At 39.4% G+C, this 18091-nt stretch overlaps 1 protein-coding gene across 1 annotated transcript in view; it reads left to right on the top strand.

Annotated features, from left to right (window-relative positions):
• F5 (coagulation factor V) overlaps positions 1-18091 on the top strand; it is a 75791-nt gene that overhangs the window by 32962 nt on the left and 24738 nt on the right. Inside the window, exons 8-14 of the mRNA XM_023640515.2 lie at positions 3575-3752; positions 5252-5351; positions 6740-6951; positions 8057-8207; positions 10099-10311; positions 11754-14523; positions 17309-17474. Of these exons, the coding sequence (XP_023496283.2) occupies positions 3575-3752; positions 5252-5351; positions 6740-6951; positions 8057-8207; positions 10099-10311; positions 11754-14523; positions 17309-17474 (3790 nt within the window). The remainder of the gene's footprint in view (positions 1-3574; positions 3753-5251; positions 5352-6739; positions 6952-8056; positions 8208-10098; positions 10312-11753; positions 14524-17308; positions 17475-18091) is intronic.

Below are 18091 nucleotides of genomic sequence, written 5' to 3'. Positions count from 1 at the left end.
TATGACAAACCCAAAGCTAACATATACTCAATGGTGAAAAGCTGAAAGCTTTTCCTCTAAGGTCAGGAACAAGACAAGGGTGCTTACTTGCACCACTTTTATTCAGCATAGTACTAGAAAGCCTAGCCAAAGCAATCAAGCAAGAAAAAGAAATAAAAGGCATCCAAATCAGAAAGAAAGAAGTAAAATTGTCTCTATTTGCAGATAATGTAATTTTATATATAGAAAACCATTAAGACTCCATTAAAAACCTATTAGAACTAATAAAGAATTCAGTAAGTTCCAGGATACAAAGTCAGCATACAAAAATCAGTTGCATTTAAGTACACTAACAATGAACTATCCAGAACAGAAGTTGAGAAGACAAACACTTTTACAATAGAATGAAAGAAGAATAAAATACTTAGGAATAAATTTAACGCTGGAGGTGAAAGATCTACACACTGAAAACTATAATACACTGACAAGAGAAATTGAAGAATCCACAGTCGAATAGAAAGATGTCCCATGTTCATGGATTGGAAGAATTCATTTTGTTAAAGTATCCATACTACCCAAAGCAGTCCACAGATTCAATGAAATCCCTATCAAAATTCCAATGGTATTTTTCACAGAAATAGAAAAAACAATCCTGAAATTCATATGGAACCGCAAAAGACCCTGAATTGTCAAAGCAATCTTGAGCGAGAAGAACAAGCCTAGAAGCATCATACTTCCTAATTTCAAACTATATTACAAAGCTATAGTAATCAAGTTATAATGATGGCATAAAAACAGATGCTTAGACCAATGGAACAGAATCAATTGCCCAGAAATAAACTCATGCATATATGGTAAACTAACAAAGTGACTCTGACAAGGACACTAAGAATACACAATGGGGAAAAGATAGTCTCTTCAATAAATGATGTTGGTAAAACTGGATATCCACATGCAAAAGAATGAAATTGGGCCCTTAGCTTACAGTATACACAAAAATGAACTCAAAATGAACTAAAGACTTATATGTAAAACCTTAATCCATAAAACTCCTAGGAGAAAAACATAAGAAAAAAGCTCTCTGACACTGGTCTTTGCAATGATTCTTTTGGATATGACACCAAAAGCACCAGCAACAAAAGCAAAAATAAACAAATGAGACTACGTCAAACTAAAAGGCTTCTGCACTGCAAAAGAAACAGTTAACAAAATGAAAAGGCAATCTATGGAATGGGAGAAAATATTTGCAAGCCATATATCTGATGATGTATTAATATCCAAAATATATAAGGAACTTATATAAATCAATGGCAAAAAAAAAAAAAAAAACCACAAAACAACCTGATTTAAAAATGGGCAAATGACTTAAATTGACATTTTTCCAAAGAAGACATACAAATGACAAATATGTGTATAAAAAAGTGTTCAACATCACTAATCATCAGTGAAATGCAAATCATATCCATGGTGAGATACCACCTCATACCTGTGAGGATGGCTATTATGAAAAAGAAAAGAGAGATCAAGTGTTAGTAAGGGTGTGGAGAAAATGGAATTATTGTACACTGTTGGTGAGAATGTAAATTGGCACAGCTACTATAGAAAACAATATGGAAGTTCCTCAAAACATTAAAAACAGAATTACCATATGATCCAGCAACCCCACTTCTGGGCATATATCCAAAGGAAATGGAATCAGTATCTCAAAGAGATATCTACACTCCCATGCTCACTGCAGTGTTATTCATGATAGCCAAGATATGGAAACAACCTGAATGTCTGTGGATGGATGAATGTATAAAGAAATAATGGAATATTATTCAGCCTTTAAAAAGAAGGAAATCCTGCCATTGGCAATAACATAGATGAATCTGAAGACATTATGTTAAATGAAATATTCCACACAGAATGACAAATACTGCATGATCTCACTTATATGTGTAATCTAAAAAAGTCAAACTCACAGAAGCACAGAGTATAATGGTGGTTGCCAGGGCCTGGGGGGGTGGAGGGGTGGGGGTGAGGGGAATGGGGAGATGTTGATCAAAGTGTACAAACCTTCGGTTATAAGATGAGTAAGTTCTGGAGACCTAATATACAGCATGGTGGTTATAGTCATTAATACTGTATGTATACCTGAAATTTGTTAAGATAGTAGATCTTAAGTGTTCTCTGCACAAAAAAGAACTAGTAACTAGGTGAGGTGATGGAAGTTTTAATTAGCTTGAGTGTGGTAATCACATATATACGTATATAAATCATCATGTTGTACACCTTAAATATATACCATTTTTATTTGTCAATTATACTTTAAAAATGCAGAAAATGCCAAAAAAAGTCAGAGTGTAGCACAGAGTATATTAATGGCTGCCTTTTGTTAAAGGCAGTGAGAGAATAAGAATATTTATATTTGCCAGTCATATTTGCATAAAGATGTTCTGGAATTATAGGAAATTAATGCAAGTGAATATTTAGAAAATGCAGGAAGGGTTAGGGGGATGGCATTAAGGGGTATAGCATGTGAGTGAGAGTTTTTACTGTAATCAAAATCATTTAAATGTATTCAAGAAACTCAGCTGAGAAAAAGATCATAAAAGGAACTTGCTCAAGATTATGTAATAATAACTGACAGAATTGAGATAGGAATCCAGGACTCTCTGGAAACAATTTTTTTTCGAGGAAGATTAGCCCTGAGCTAACTACTGCCAGCCTCCACTTTTTTGCTGAGGAAGCCTGACCCTGAGTTAACATCCGTGCCCATCTTCCTCTACTTTGTATGTGGGACACCTACCACAGCATGGCTTGCCAAGTGGTGCCATGTCTGCACCCGGGATCCGAACTGGCGAACCCCGGTCCACCGAGAAGTGGAACTTGTGAACTTAACTGCTGCACCACTGGGCTGGCCCCACAATTAGTGCTTCTTATTGTACAAAATAAATGCATAAAACGGATAAACTCTATCATGGAGCTTCTACTTTTGCAAACTAAGGCAATAAAGAGGACCAAGGGGAAAAGTGGTTCATGTTGCTGCTCCCAAATCATGTATTGCAGTAGCTACGGAGGATGGGCGAAGGTGGTTGCTTTTCAGTTGGCACTGGGATTGGATGGATGGTAGAAGGGATAGCCCAACAGTACAGAACTATGTTTAGTAAAGATAGTAAAAGCTTTCTGAAGTGGGAAAGTGCTTTTAGAAATTGAGAAATACCTAGAAAGCCAATAAGGATACCATAAATTAAATGATACGGAAGACTTAAGAAAAGTTCATAGTGTATGCTATCCTTCCATCCAGGTAGATGTCTTCCAAGATATATTTGCGGTCTACTCTAGCAACCAGAGGGACAGGCAAATCTAAGTGGCTGCTTCTAACCTTGACTATGACTTTATCAATGGTGGAGGAAACAGATCAGAGGTTTCCAGTTTTCCAGCTAGGGAGAAGATATCAGGACTTTGCAAACCACATTTAGAATTTTTTAAGAAAACCACCATTTTAGCTAATCCAAGAGCAGAATTTATAAGCACAATGATTTCCCCATCCTACTGGGGTCTCTACTTGAGAAAATGGTTTAATTTTTTTTTTATTTCATTTCACTTTAAGAAAATACAGATCTCTGCATTTGGATAATTTCTCAAACCGAATTGGGAAACACTACAAGAAGGTTGTCTACAAACAGTACCAAGATGAGTCCTTCACCAAATATCTGGAGAATTCCCACAGCAAAGAAGACGGGATCTTGGGCCCTGTTATCAGAGCCCAGGTCAGGGACACACTCAAAGTAAGTAACAGAAATATAGAACCATGGAAGAAATAGTGAAAGGCAGATTATAAGTACTGGTTACTTGTTTATTTTAAGAAGAAAAATAAGTCCGTATAATTTTTAATTCAAATGCAGCTTTTAGTTTTTAGTCAGTATTTGCACTTATGTATAGCCTACTTGATAATACAAAGGATCTGAAACAGTTTATCAGATTATAAAGGAATAAAACAAAGAGTCGATGTAATTGGGGTGGAGGATAATATGGGACAAAGAAAGTAAAGCCAAAAATAAGTATAATGAAACACATACCATATGCTCCTATAAGGTTGTCTGCAAATTTTGTCTTAAGTTTTCTAGTAACCAAAGTAAGAGGGGAAACACGTCAGAGCAAGCTTCACAGTAATCATAAAAGAAGCACAGTTTCTGCTGCTACTGAGACCTAAGAGGACTTTCTCCCATGGATCCTTAAAAAGAGGATGCTGTGTAATGCAGTGGATGGAATCCTTAATAAAATCCCTCAACTGGTACAATAAATTTAAAAGTTGCATAGCTTTTAAAAATAATGTTTCTCATTATAGTTGAGAAGATAATAGTAAATGCAACTGAGTCAAAACAATTCTTCAATGTGATCTAGGTATGTGCTCTGAGGACTGGTCTCTGATGAAGATACATTTAGAAACGTATCAAGAGTGCTGAGTCTTCAGACAGTTTTCCTTAAATGTTAGGCTCACATCATCAAGCTTTTGATAAGAACTGGGCAGCAGAGAACTGAAGGTTGCAATCTTTGGCAAAATTCTAGAATGCAGATAATCTACAGATTAGGGATGATTTAGATGCTTTGGCAATCACCCATGTGGAAGATAAGATTAAGGTTCTCTTTTGAAGATTAAGGAACCTAACTAAGACTCCTGTGTGAATAATGCTCCTCCGGTCACCTCTTCATGGGGGTGAACTCAGAGAATACCTACAGACAAGGCCAATTCTGTTCACTTAAAAATAACAAAAGGACAGAAAGCAGCCTTTCTCTGTTCCTCTTTCCCTTTCCCTATTTCTGATCCCTTTTAGGTGCTCTTAGCAAGTGTAAATTACCTCATTGGAAATTTACGATCTGGCTATTTGTCATGCCTCTCAAGAAGATGGCTTCAAGGACAGTGGTTCTAGGAGATCTGGCAGTCTAGATCATGATCTAGAAAGAAGGAGCAGATTCAAAGGTAGATGTGGTTCAAGCTGAAAAGAGAGGGGAAGAGAGATGGGGACCAGCGTGGAAAAGGTGATATACTGTAAAGAAAATGTCACTTCTAAGGTCAAACTACTCTTTCCATTTTCTACCTTACTGAGTGAGTGAAACTCAAATGCTTCTGTCTGGTAATGGGGACAGGTTGCTGTCAGATAAACAGAACTAGTTTGCATACACACACACATACCATCCAACAAGTGAATATGCAAAGCTAGCATCCTATGTTAATTCTCATAATCGACCTTAAATCCTGAAGTAATGAATTTGAGTTACTTTGTAGATCGTGTTCAAAAATATGGCCAGCCGCACCTACAGCATTTACCCTCATGGAGTGACCTTCTCTCCTTATGAAGATGAAGTCAACTCTTCCTTGACCTCAGGTTTGAACCTTTCACTTCTATGGAATGAAACTATTGGCCGCTATATTTTTCTACTGTCCTCCTTGCCCAGCAGTATAACTTGTACGGTAGGTAGTATACATGTAGGGGTATCCTAAAAGTCACAACCAAACCCTGCTCATTTCAGGGATTTTGTTTACCCTAGTGGTTACAAAATATGGTGTCCTCTGTTAGTGCCATAGCGGCCTCTAGTGGAGCAACATCTAATGGCTACATGCTGTCAAGGATTCTATCAAGTGGAGCTTAATATAAAAATAATATTCCTGACATTTCCCTTAGCATAATACCCTCAAGTTCCATCCGTGTTGTCACAAATGGCACAATTTCGTCTTTTTTATGCCTGAGTAGTATTCCATTGTGTGTATATACCACATCTTCTTTATCCATTCATCCAGTCAAAAAATGGGCAGAGGATATGAACAGACATTTTTCCAAAGAGGATATACAGATGGCCAACGGGCACACGAAAAAATGTTCGACATCACTAATTATTAGGGAAATTCAAATCAAAACTACAATTGAGATATCACCTCACACTCATCAGAATGGCTGTTATTAAAAAGATGAAAAATAACCAGTGTTGGAGAGGATGTGGAGAAAAAGGAACCCTCATACACTGCGGGTGGGATTGTAAATTAGTGCAGCCACTATGGAAAACAGTATGGAGATTTCTCAAAAAGTTAAAAATAGAACTATCATATGATCCAGCTATTCCACGTCTGAGTATTTATCCAAAGAAAAGGAAAACACTAATTTGAAAAGACATATGCACCCCTACATTCATTGCAGCATTATTCACAATAGCCAAGACTTGGAAGCAAACTAAGTGCCCATCAATGGATGAATGGGTAAAGAAGATGTGGTATATATATACAATGGAATACTATTCAGCCATAGAAAAAGATGAAATTGTGCCATTTGCTACAGCATAGAGGGACCTTCAGGGTGTTATGCTAAGTGAAATAAGTCAGATGGAGAAAAACAATTACCATAAGGCTTCACTTATATGTGGAAGATAAACAAACAAGCAAACACATAGATACAGAGAATAGATTGGTGATTATCAGAGGTGAAGGGGGCAAGGAGAGGATGAAAGAGGTAAAGGGCACATGTGTATGGTGGCACAGAGAAACTAGACTTTGGTGGTGAACATGACATAGTCTATACAGAAGTCAAAATATAATGATGTACACCCGAAATGTATATAATGTTATGAGCCAGTGTGGCCTCAATAAAGTAAATTTAAAAAAAGAATATTCCTTTCCCAATATTAATTGGTTCTAATGAGAGTTCAGCTGTTTATTTATTTACTTATTTTCATTAAATAATTTCGAAAATGAGAACAATTTTTTGACTACATTTTCTTTCAGGCAATAACACCATGATCAGAGCAGTGAAACCAGGGGAAACCTATACTTATAAGTGGAACATCCTAGAGTCTGATGAACCCACAGAAAATGATGCCCAGTGCTTAACAAGACCATACTACAGTAATGTGGACATCACGAGGGACATTGCCTCTGGGCTGATAGGACTACTTCTAATTTGTAAGAGCAGATCCCTGGATAAGCGAGGCATACAGGTATTTTGTCATTGAAGTAACTTTTCAGAAGTTCCAGGAATTTCTTCTGGCTGGAACAGATTGGGTCTTCTTGCTAAATAATGAGGCTTTTCCTTCTAGAGAATGGAAAAGATTAAGTAGTCCTCTTTAGCACAAATGTGAGGATGTTTATTCCTTTGGTTAGATTTTTGTTTTGCCTCTTTTCACCTAGACTCTCACTGCAGAAAGTTAGCCTACTGTGTGATACTGTATTTTGTTCTAGTCTCAAATTCCAGGTCTGTTGGTATTGGCTATGTGATGAGCAAGTCACTTAGCCTCTCTTAATTTCTTCCTGTTATCAAATAGGTAATCCCCCTCCTAAAAATTTTATAGGGTTGTTTTGGGGCTCAGTGAGATACTACCTGGTAAAAGTGTAAAGCTCTGTACCAATCTTTGCTATTTTAAGAGCACCACACTAGGGAGAGAGAAGAGAGATCCACTCAGAGACAAATCTTCTAGTAAAGTTGGACCTAGACGATGGTCCATCTCTAGTGAGTTACCCAGAAGAATGAGAACAAACATATGGATCTTCTGACTTTATCTTCATTGAAGAATAATAGTCTCATATTATTAACATAAAATTCCCAGACAATTAGGCTAAGCTATAATCAAAGAAATCTCATCCTAATGCATGCAAAATACATAAATACCTAGAAAAATCAGAGATGGGCACTTGGAAGACCTTAATTTATTGAGCTGGGAAAAGAAAGATGTAGGGGGAGGTATAAAGCTTTCCTATTGCAACCTCCTGTTTTATCCTTTGCAACTATTTGGACCACATCCAGTCAGTCATTTAGGTTGAAAGGTGTTCAGTTACAGAGATAAACAGGATTATAGTTGCCTTGATGAAATGGGATTTTTCTATTAAGATATTTTAGTTTCTGAATTTTCTGATCTGCTCTGTTTGCTTTGGCACATTATCTTTGGCCCTAACAAGGGCTGTGTACACAATAGGCTCTCATAAATGCCTGCATTTGTGGCTTCAGTGGCCCCAAGGGCTGTGCCCCGTTGGTTTCTGAGAAGATATCAGGGTTGTAGGTAATCGGCTGGAACACTAATCACTGAACACAGCACTTTTACCCTCCAGAGGACAGCAGACATTGAGCAGCAGGCTGTGTTTGCTGTGTTTGATGAGAACAAGAGCTGGTACATTGAGGACAACATCAACAAGTTTTGTGAAAATCCTGATAAGGTGAAACGTGATGACCCTAAGTTTTATGAATCAAACATCATGAGCAGTAAGTTGGAGTACTGTTTCTGTCCATCAGTTTTTCACTCCTGTGGTTGAAGTACGACTATGCCTAGAGGCAAAGACATGGATTAGAATCCACTCACCCCTTATCTTCACTTCCAGTCCAGGGATTTGGTGATGAAATTACTGGGTGATATTATAGCAATCTTTTTGAGATCAAAAGCTTGTTATCCTTAGAAGTCTTGTTGGTCTCTTGCTCCAAATGTGTGTGGATGTGTGTGTGCATGTGCACATTCTCTGGGCAGAGAAAAACAGGGGGAGGGGCAGGGGTGGCAAAGGAAGAGGCTACAGGCCTTGGTCAGTGGTACCTAGGTGCAAGGGGAGTACTCTTCATGGCCAGGGCAGAAACAAGGAAAGTAATCCAAAGCTGGATTATCCAATCAAACTAAGGCAAAATGCATATGAAGAGCTAAGAGTCTTGAAAGTCAGTCCATGAAGAGGTTTGAAGTGAGTAGTAAGAAGTTCAGAACAGAAGAAATTCCCTGAGCCAAGGTTCAGGCATTTGCTGCAGTTTTGAAGTTTGGGTGTCCAAAGCCACTGCTGTGGGAAGTCTGAGAGAAATTTCACTGAGCCAGCTAGGAGCAAACTTCTCCACAATGGTCAGGATCCCCGCTGCTGCTCCTCAGAGTTGAGAGTCACTATGATCACCTCCTCTGATAGGTAATCAGAGGTATGAGGATGATTTCTCCATGGTCTATTCGTATAGCTGCAGATGACTGACAACTGGCAACTATCAGAACTGGCAAGTGCCATGAGAATAATTCCAAGCAGGGAGTTATTCTCAGCTTTCTTTGCATAATTTTATTTTGGCAGTGAATCTGTGCTGTCCATTAGAAATTATGTATGAGCCACAAATGTAATTTAAAATTTTCTAGTATCCATGTGAAAAATGAAAGAGAAGTAGGTGAAATTAATTTTAATAATGGGTTTTATTTAATATGATATATCCTAAATATCATTTCAACATATAATCAATGTAAAACATTAATAAGATTTACTTTATTTCTTACTAAATCTTTGAAATCTGGTGTGTAATGTACATTTACAGCACTCTCAATCCAGATTACCCACATTTCAAGTGCTCAATAGTCACTTGTAGCAAGTGGCTACCGTATTGCACAGTGCAGCTATAGATCATTTAGAAAAGGGTCCTGAGGGACATACAGACTAAAAACGTATTTATCAGTTATTCAGTAAATGTGTAAGTGCTCACCACTTCCAGCCCAGGCATTATACTGGGGTTAGGGCTATAGTGGTAACCCAGGCCAACATGGATCCCATCCTCAGAAATCATACCTGTGATTTCATTACCATGCTTAGTACATAAGTAAAGATACTGCCTAAAGCTGTGTCCCTTTGAAAGATAATGAAAATATATGAACTCGATACTTGAATGAAAACTATAGATTACATAAATGCTAAGAGGGAGCAATAAAAATTGCAAAATATGTTAAATATACTTCATTTTTAGGGACATCACTTCTTATTCAATAACTAATGTGTCAAGAAGATGAGTTCCTTATATTATCGCTTTTCCTCCAGGTAGAATTATTTTAGATAATATTCAAAGTTGATCTTCAGAATATCAAACGTGGAGCACAATCTATTTTATATACACTTGACGAATGAGTAAATCAACGTGAATGAAGGGCCTTGTCTTTATTCTGACATTTCTCCCTTGGCTAACTTACGAAAATAAGCTCTCATTTGGGAAGTCTGAGTTTGATCCTCTAGTCACATGTCAGACCTGGTAAAGCTTATCTCAGATAATCACAGCTTTGACGCAACCAAATTAACATCGGGACATTTAAGTCTAATTAGACACATGGCCTTTTGTTGGCTTAAGCCTGGTGTTCTAATAGATTTTACTTTCTCAGCTATCAATGGCTATGTGCCTGAGAGCATATCCACACTAGGATTCTGCTTTGATGACACTGTCCAGTGGCACTTCTGCAGCGTGGGAACCCAGGATGACATTTTGACCATTCACTTCACTGGGCACTCGTTCACCTACGGAAAGAGGCATGAGGACACCTTGACGCTCTTCCCCATGCGTGGTGAATCTGTAACCGTCACAATGGATAATGTTGGTAAGAGCCGGGGTCACTCAGAGGAATCTCTGGTCTATAAAGGTCCACTGCAGCTTTCCACATTACGAGACCTCCTGGGTTTATCTTTCTGATGCCTTGCAGGATTCCCTTTCAATACTTTTCATGATTTCTTTTTGGGAAATTAATGACTTAAATAGACCCAGTCCTTTAATGTGAGTTCCATTTATTCTTCTCTGGGCTAAGTGAGAAGTAAAGCACATAACAGCAGAAAGATAAGGCATAACTTTGATGTAGGAAGCATGAGCATTCAGCCACAAAAGAGCATTTCTTTGATCAAAATGTCCCTTTCAGTTTTTTTTTTTAAAGATTTTTTTTTCCCTTTTTCTCCCCAAAGCCCCCCAGTACATAGTTGTACATTCTTCGTTGTGGGTCCTTCTAGTTGTGCCATGTGGGACGCTGCCTCAGCGTGGTTTGATGAGCAGTGCCATGTCCGCGCCCAGGATTCGAACCAACGAAACACTGGGCCACCTGCAGCAGAGCGCGCGGACTTAACCACTCGGCCACGGGGCCAGCCCCGTCCCTTTCAGTTTTTTAAGACAGCCATCCCACCCAAGGGTTGGTCATCATCAGATACAGTGCCTTAGAGGCTGGCCTCAGAGACGGCACATGTCATGGAAACCAGGCAGGCTTTGGAGTTCATCACATCTGGGCTCAGATCCTGCTCTGCCACTCATTATTTGTGTAACTTTGGACAACTTACTCCACCTCACTGAACCTCAGTTTATTCATCTGAAAAGCAGAATAACAACCACTTACAGAGTTGCTTTGATCATAAATTGCAGTATGGGTCAAGTTCCTTGTGCTCAGTAGACACTCCACAAGTGGTGACTACTGGAGACTTCCCAGGAAATCGTCAGTGTACCAGAAAACCATACCATTTCAAAGAGATTCAAAACTTCCCTGGGCCCACCTGAATTATTTATTACTTGGAAATATCTAAATGTCGCTTATTTGTGGGGGTAAACCTCATAATCTTCTCCCTAACTCCAATTCTCAAACAAGATGTGCAGCTAACAAGATGTTTATGATATTTAAAGTCAATTTGATTCATCCCTTTTTGAACACATTCTAAAATAGTTACTCTCAAACTCTCTGTGCTTAAAGTTTTTTCTCCCTAATCTCCACTGACCAATCCTTTGGGTCTGTATTCTGTTAAATGAGATAAGCGCACTGATCGCATGCTTGGAGGTCACAGCAAGATCAGATTGCTTAAAAGTTCCCTGAACACTTTACCCTCAGTTTCTCTCCTGTATCACTGTGGAACAGTAATCAGCAGTTCACAGATCAGCAGTGGTTCACAGACCACACTTGAGTATCCCTGGCTAAAGTTCCTTGGAAATGATCTGCCACAATGGATCCTGGAGTTTTTATATCTTTTTCTGGACTTAGAGCGTTGTGTTCTCTCTGTGTCTCTTCTGCAGGAACTTGGATGTTAACTACCATGAATTCCAATCCAAGAAGCAAAAACCTAAGGCTGAGATTTAGGGATGTTAAGTGTATCCTGGATGATGGTGAAGGCTCATATGAGTTTATATTTCAACCTCCAGAATCTACAGCCATCACTACAAGGAAAATGCATGATTCTTCAGAAAACAGCAATGAAGAGTTTGATGCTGACTACGACTACCAGAACAGACTGGCTTCATTATTTGGAATTAGGTCATTCAGAAATTCATCATTGAATCAGGAGGAAGATGAGTTCAATCTTACTGCCCTAGCTCTGGAGAACAACTCGGAATTCATTCCTCCAAGTACTGATACAGCTGGTGGTTCAAATTCTTCTTCCCCAAGTAACATTAGCAGGCTCATTGCCAATAACTTTGCAGACCATCAGAAAAATATTTCTCACCCAGAAGCCACCACAGCTGGTACCCTCCTGGGACACATTGGCTTAGATAAGAACTTAGTTCTCAACCCTTCCACAGCAGAGAATTCCAGCTCTTATTCTGAAGACCCTATAGAGGATCCTCTACAGTCAGATGTCACAGGGATAAGCCTACTCCCACTTGATGCAGAAGGATTCAGAAGTCAAGAACATGATAAACATAAGGGATTCAGGGCAGGAAGAGACCAAGTAGTAAAGCACAGGTTCTCCCGGATGGAATTTCCAGCACATAAAACTGGGAGACATTTAAGCCAAGGCAACACTTCTCCTTCCAGAATGGGGCCCAGGAAGGACCTTCCCAGTGATCTATTACTTTTAAAACAAAAGAATCCGTCTAAGATTTTGAATGGGAAATGGCATTTGGTTTCTGAGAAAGGTAGTTATGAAATAATCCAAGATGCTGATAAAGACCTGGCTGTTAATAAGCTGCTGAACAGCCCCCAGAATGCCTTAGGAACTTGGGGAGAAAGCATCCCTCTTACAAACAAGCAGGGTGACCACCCAAAGTTTTCTGGAATTAGACATAAATCTCCACAAGTAAGACAGGATGGAGGAAACAGGGGATTGAAGAAAAGCCCTTTTTTAATTAAAACACGAAAGAAGAAAAAGGAAGAGAAGCTTGCACACCATGTTCCTCAGTCTCCAAGGAGCTTTCACCCTCTAAGAGGAGAGGCTAACACCACATTTTCAGACAAGAGACTTGATCATCCATTGTTAGTCCATAAGTCCAATGAAACATCTCTTCCCACAGACCTCAATCAGACATTCTCCTCTATGAATCTTAGCCTGATAGCCTTACTTCTTGACCATAATCAGAATCCTTCAAATGACACCAGTCAGACAAGCCCCCCTCCAGATCTTTATCAGACAGTGCCCCAAGAGGAACACTATCAAATGTTTTCAATTCGAGACTCTGATCAGATGCACTCCACTACAGACCCCAGTCACAGGTCTTCTCCAGAGCCTGGCCAGATGCTCAACTATGACCTAAGAAACAAGTCCTTTCCTATGGACATTGGAAAAATATTCCCTTCCTTGGAACTTGAAGTCTGGCAGACAACCATCTCTCCAGATCTCAGTGAACCATCCTTCTCTTCAGAACTTAGTCAGACAAGCCTTTCCCCAGACCTTGGTCAGATGGCCCTTTCCCCAGAACTCAGCCAGGAGACCCTTTCTCCAGACCTTGGTCAGATGCCCCTTTCCCCAGAACTCAGCCAGGAGACCCTTTCTCCAGACCCTGGTCAGATGCCCCTTTCTCCAGAACTCAGCCAGGAGACCCTTTCTCCAGACCCTGGTCAGATGCCCCTTTCTCCAGACCTCAGCCAGGAGACCCTTTCTCCAGACCCTGGTCAGATGCCCCTTTCTCCAGAACTCAGCCAGGAGACCCTTTCTCCAGACCCTGGTCAGATGCCCCTTTCTCCAGACCTCAGCCAGGAGACCCTTTCTCCAGACCCTGGTCAGATGCCCCTTTCTCCAGACCTCAGCCAGGAGACCCTTTCTCCAGACCCTGGTCAGATGCCCCTTTCTCCAGACCTCAGCCAGGAGACCCTTTCTCCAGACCCTGGTCAGATGCCCCTTTCTCCAGACCTCAGCCAGGAGACCCTTTCTCCAGACCCTGGTCAGATGCCCCTTTCTCCAGACCTCAGCCAGGAGACCCTTTCTCCAGACCCTGGTCAGATGCCCCTTTCTCCAGAACTCAGCCAGGAGACCCTTTCTCCAGACCCTGGTCAGATGCCCCTTTCTCCAGAACTCAGCCAGATGACCCGTTCCCCAGACCTCCATCAGATGCCCCTTTCTTCAGACCTCAGCCAGGCAACTCTCTCTCCAGATATCAGTCAAACAACCCTTCCTCCTGATCTCAGGCAGATATCACCTCCTCCAGATCTTGATCAGACATCCTCCACTTCTGAATCCAGTCAGTTATTGCCTCTTCCAGAATTTGATCAGATTTTCCCTTATCCAGACCTCGGTCAGATGCCGTCTCCTCCACCATCTTCTACATTAAATAACACTTTTATGCCAAGGGAATTTAATGCACCAGTTGTAGTAGGCCTCAGTGGAGATGATGGAGATTACATTGAGATCATTCCAAGGCAGAAGGAAGAGAGCAGTGAGGAAGATTATGTTGAAGTTAATTACGTGGCCTATAATGACCCTTACCAAACTGATATTAGGACAGACATCAACTCCTTCAGAAATCCTGACAATATTGCAGCATGGTACCTCCGCAGCAACAATGGAAACAGAAAATATTATTACATTGCTGCTGAAGAACTATCCTGGGATTATGCAAAATTTGCACAAAGGTTTGGCCAGCGTTCTCCTTTTATATTCTCATTTTCCCACTACTGCTACAAAAAATAATTACAACAGTGCAAGGAGTTAATTCTGGGTAAATCATACTAGGTATAGTTTAGTTCCCCTATTGCAACTTGGCCTGTACCATTTCCCTTTGTCAATTCCAAGATCGTCTTCTCTACTTTAGGTGACATCTGGACAATATAAGAACCATTACTATAAGAAGTCTATGATTTTCTATAGTTAAATAAGCTCCCTTCCCTCTCTTCTCTCACCACACATGTTCCTACCCAGTCTTCTTGCTCCAATGCAGAGCCCAACCAATTGCTAATCAATATGATTTCACTGAAGTTGGCTTCAAATCCAAATTCGTGATGTAGAAATCTCCTTTTGCATTTGCTTGTTTACCAAAACGTTTTTAAATTGTTTACTGTTCAATGTAGAATATATAACATCTTGGTGAGGTTTAATTCAAATCCCATGAGATTCTAGTAGCAGAGACCAAGGATATAAACTAGCTTAGAAACAAAATAAGTTTATGCCCTCAATTGAGGCAGTCATTAGATAATGATTTATTTCAACTTAAACTTGAGTTTTAACTCAGTTTATAGAAGCTACTAGTGCTCATTCTCTCCTAGGCATTGAGCTAAGTGCTGAGACTATAAAAGGACTATAAATAAGTCCCTTATGGAACTTATGTCTAGTTGGACAGGTAGATATGAATCAAATACTGACATAAAAAAGTGTAAAATATAACCATGATAAAGACCAAGAAGGAAAGGTAGACATATAGTGATATGAGAATTGGGAAATCTGACTCTGAAGAAGTGGCATCAGAACTGAGATCCAAAGATGAATAGGAGTGACTTAGGCAGGAGGTGGAGAGGGGAGAGCATTCTTGACAGAGAGAACAGCATGATCAAGGCCCTGCAGAAGGAGGAAGCCCTGAAGCTGATGGCCTGGAGCTCAGGAAGAGGGCGGGTGATCAGAAAGTATTTGGCAGCTCTGCAGAGACCAGATGCCACTAGGCTTTGTAGTCCATGGGAAGAATTCTGAGAAACCCTTCAAAAGCTTCTAGTTTACTGGAATACGTCAGTTGCTTTCCTGGGCCTTGTTACTTTCATTCTTTAAATGAAAGAGTTATGCCAAATGGCCCCCCAAAATCTTCTTCATCTATAACATTTTAGGGTTTCAGCCACTCTTCAACCATAGAGTTGAAGGAGTTGATGTAATTTTGTAAGTGGCCTGACTTACAACAGAGAGCTTCTAAGGGATCCATATACATTTTTTAAAGATAATATTCAGTTCAATTTTGTTTAAGGATGGAAAGCCATATTAGGCTGGACTCTGTATTCTGTGATGACAATATGGAGAAAGAAGAAAGAGAGGGACAAGCAGCAAGGCTTAGTCAACTACAAATTCTCAGGGACATAGCATGGTGACCATGCTTAACTGTCTAAATATAGTCTATGGCTTTTAGAAAAGCTAACTGTTACACTAATAAATTAAAAACCAAAGTGTAATTAGAGTAAGGAAACACAATGCATAATGTAACTTATAGAAATTATTTCATTAATCTGATGCCTGACATTTCCATATTAGAACTTTGTTAGATTAAAACACTTTCTCCCATGACTTCCTGTTTAAACGTAGTACCCGTTACTATCCGAGAATAACTAGTTTATCTGGGGATTGCTAAGCAAGGCCCTGAGGGTATAAGATTTAGGGCCTTTCCAGAGTGAAAAGGGATAAACCACCTCCTTCGAAATCTTGTATCCCATTCCAGATATGCAGCACACTTTTATGGCAGCTAAATTTGTTTTCCTCATCCTATGTGTTCTGTGAGACTGTATGCTATGCTTAGAGTCTGGAAGGATAAAGTTAGTAGCATGGAAAGACTAGAAAGAGGCAGGATGGGATTCTATGTTGATGGCTCATGGTGTATAACAAATATTATGAGATTAATGGATGAGCTTTTGTCCTGTTTCCGTAGGCTTGGGAAATTTAAGAGTCAGTAAGAAAATTTGATGTGCTCTGGCCCCAGACTGAGCTAGTGAACTACATGATGAATAATGGGATTTAGCAAAAGCAAATGTGAGAAGAGTGGCTACTTTCAGAGTATGAAACACCCATCCATCCAGTGGCCTTCACAGGTGTGGCCTTCTAAGTCAGCTGACCATTCTCACCTGACAGCCCCAAGTCCTGACACTGCCCCATTGCATGGCTTTGTCTGCTTTTGATATTAAAATCTGCCACATTAGTATATGATTATATTTGTTTACTCATTAGTGAATTAAGCCAATATTTCTTGAGTGCCTAGTATGTGCCAGATAACTTGCAAGGCACTGGAAATAAAATTATGAGCAAACTAGTCCCTGACGTCATGGGCTTTCATTCTAGTGGCAGAGTCAGATAGTAATAGATAATCTCACAAATAAATGATATATAGTTTACTATATATGCTACAGAAATACTATAAGAATGCTATAGGAATTTACTATATATACTATGGTAATACTACAGGAATATAAGGGATGATATAGAAAGATTTGATCTAGTCTAAAGGATCATAGGAGAACTTACCTAAGAAATGGTATGTGAGCTGGGAGCTGGGAGCTGAAGGATATGGCTTATGTTTTTAGACATTTATATTTTCATTCATTTGCTCATCAAATATTTATTAAATATCTTTTCTATGCTAGATACTATATTCAGAAACAGAGATAATTTCCTAAGTTCTTTGAATGATCTTTAATTTATTCTTTTAAACAAATACTATTATTATAATTTCAGTGAAATGGATGATGATGATGTTCCAGAGGACACTATATACAAGAAAGTAGTTTTTCGAAAGTACCTTGATAGCACTTTTAGCAAACGTGATCCTCAAGGAGAGTATGAAGAGCATCTTGGCATTCTTGGTCCTGTTATTAGAGCTGAAGTGGATGATGTTATCCAGGTAAGTCATCTTTTGAGTATTGCTAAGATCATCAGAGGAATTTCCACAAGCCCTGGAGGGTTGTAAAGGTGAAGGTGGCAAGAAAGCTATAGGTGATTGATCTTCCAAAATTAACAAATAATTACATTTGTTTTCAAAGACTGCTTGCCAAGTAATTTGAAAATCTTCAGAAGAATGATCTCATAATTTTATTTCTCCCTCTGTTGAGCTCCTGTTCATTCTATAAGGGCCAATTCCATTTCCCGTGAGAAACTTTCTTTAATTCCCCCAATCTCTCCTTAACATTCAACCGAATTGCTCCTCCCAGGCATTCCCATCTAACCCAATTCACACTTTGTTTACATACTTTTTGTCTCCAGACTTTTATTTTTTACGTTGCATTGTTTTTTAAAAAAATTATTTTTATTGTGGTCTAAACAATTTATAACGTGAAATTTCAGTTGTACATTAATATTTGTCAAACACCAAATAAATGTGCCCCTGCACCCCTCGTGTCCTCCTTCCCCCTTCCATTCCCCCTGGTAACCACTAAATTGTTCTCTTTGTCCATAAGTTTGTTTATATTCCACATATAAGTGAAATCATATGGTGTTTGTCTTTCTCTGTCTGGCTTATTT

Source organism: Equus caballus, chromosome 5 (genome assembly GCF_041296265.1).
Source record: "Equus caballus isolate H_3958 breed thoroughbred chromosome 5, TB-T2T, whole genome shotgun sequence".
In the NCBI taxonomy this organism is placed as follows: Eukaryota; Metazoa; Chordata; class Mammalia; order Perissodactyla; family Equidae; genus Equus; species Equus caballus.
Note: the sequence above shows the minus strand (reverse complement) of the source record. Positions and strands in the feature narration are given on the sequence as shown.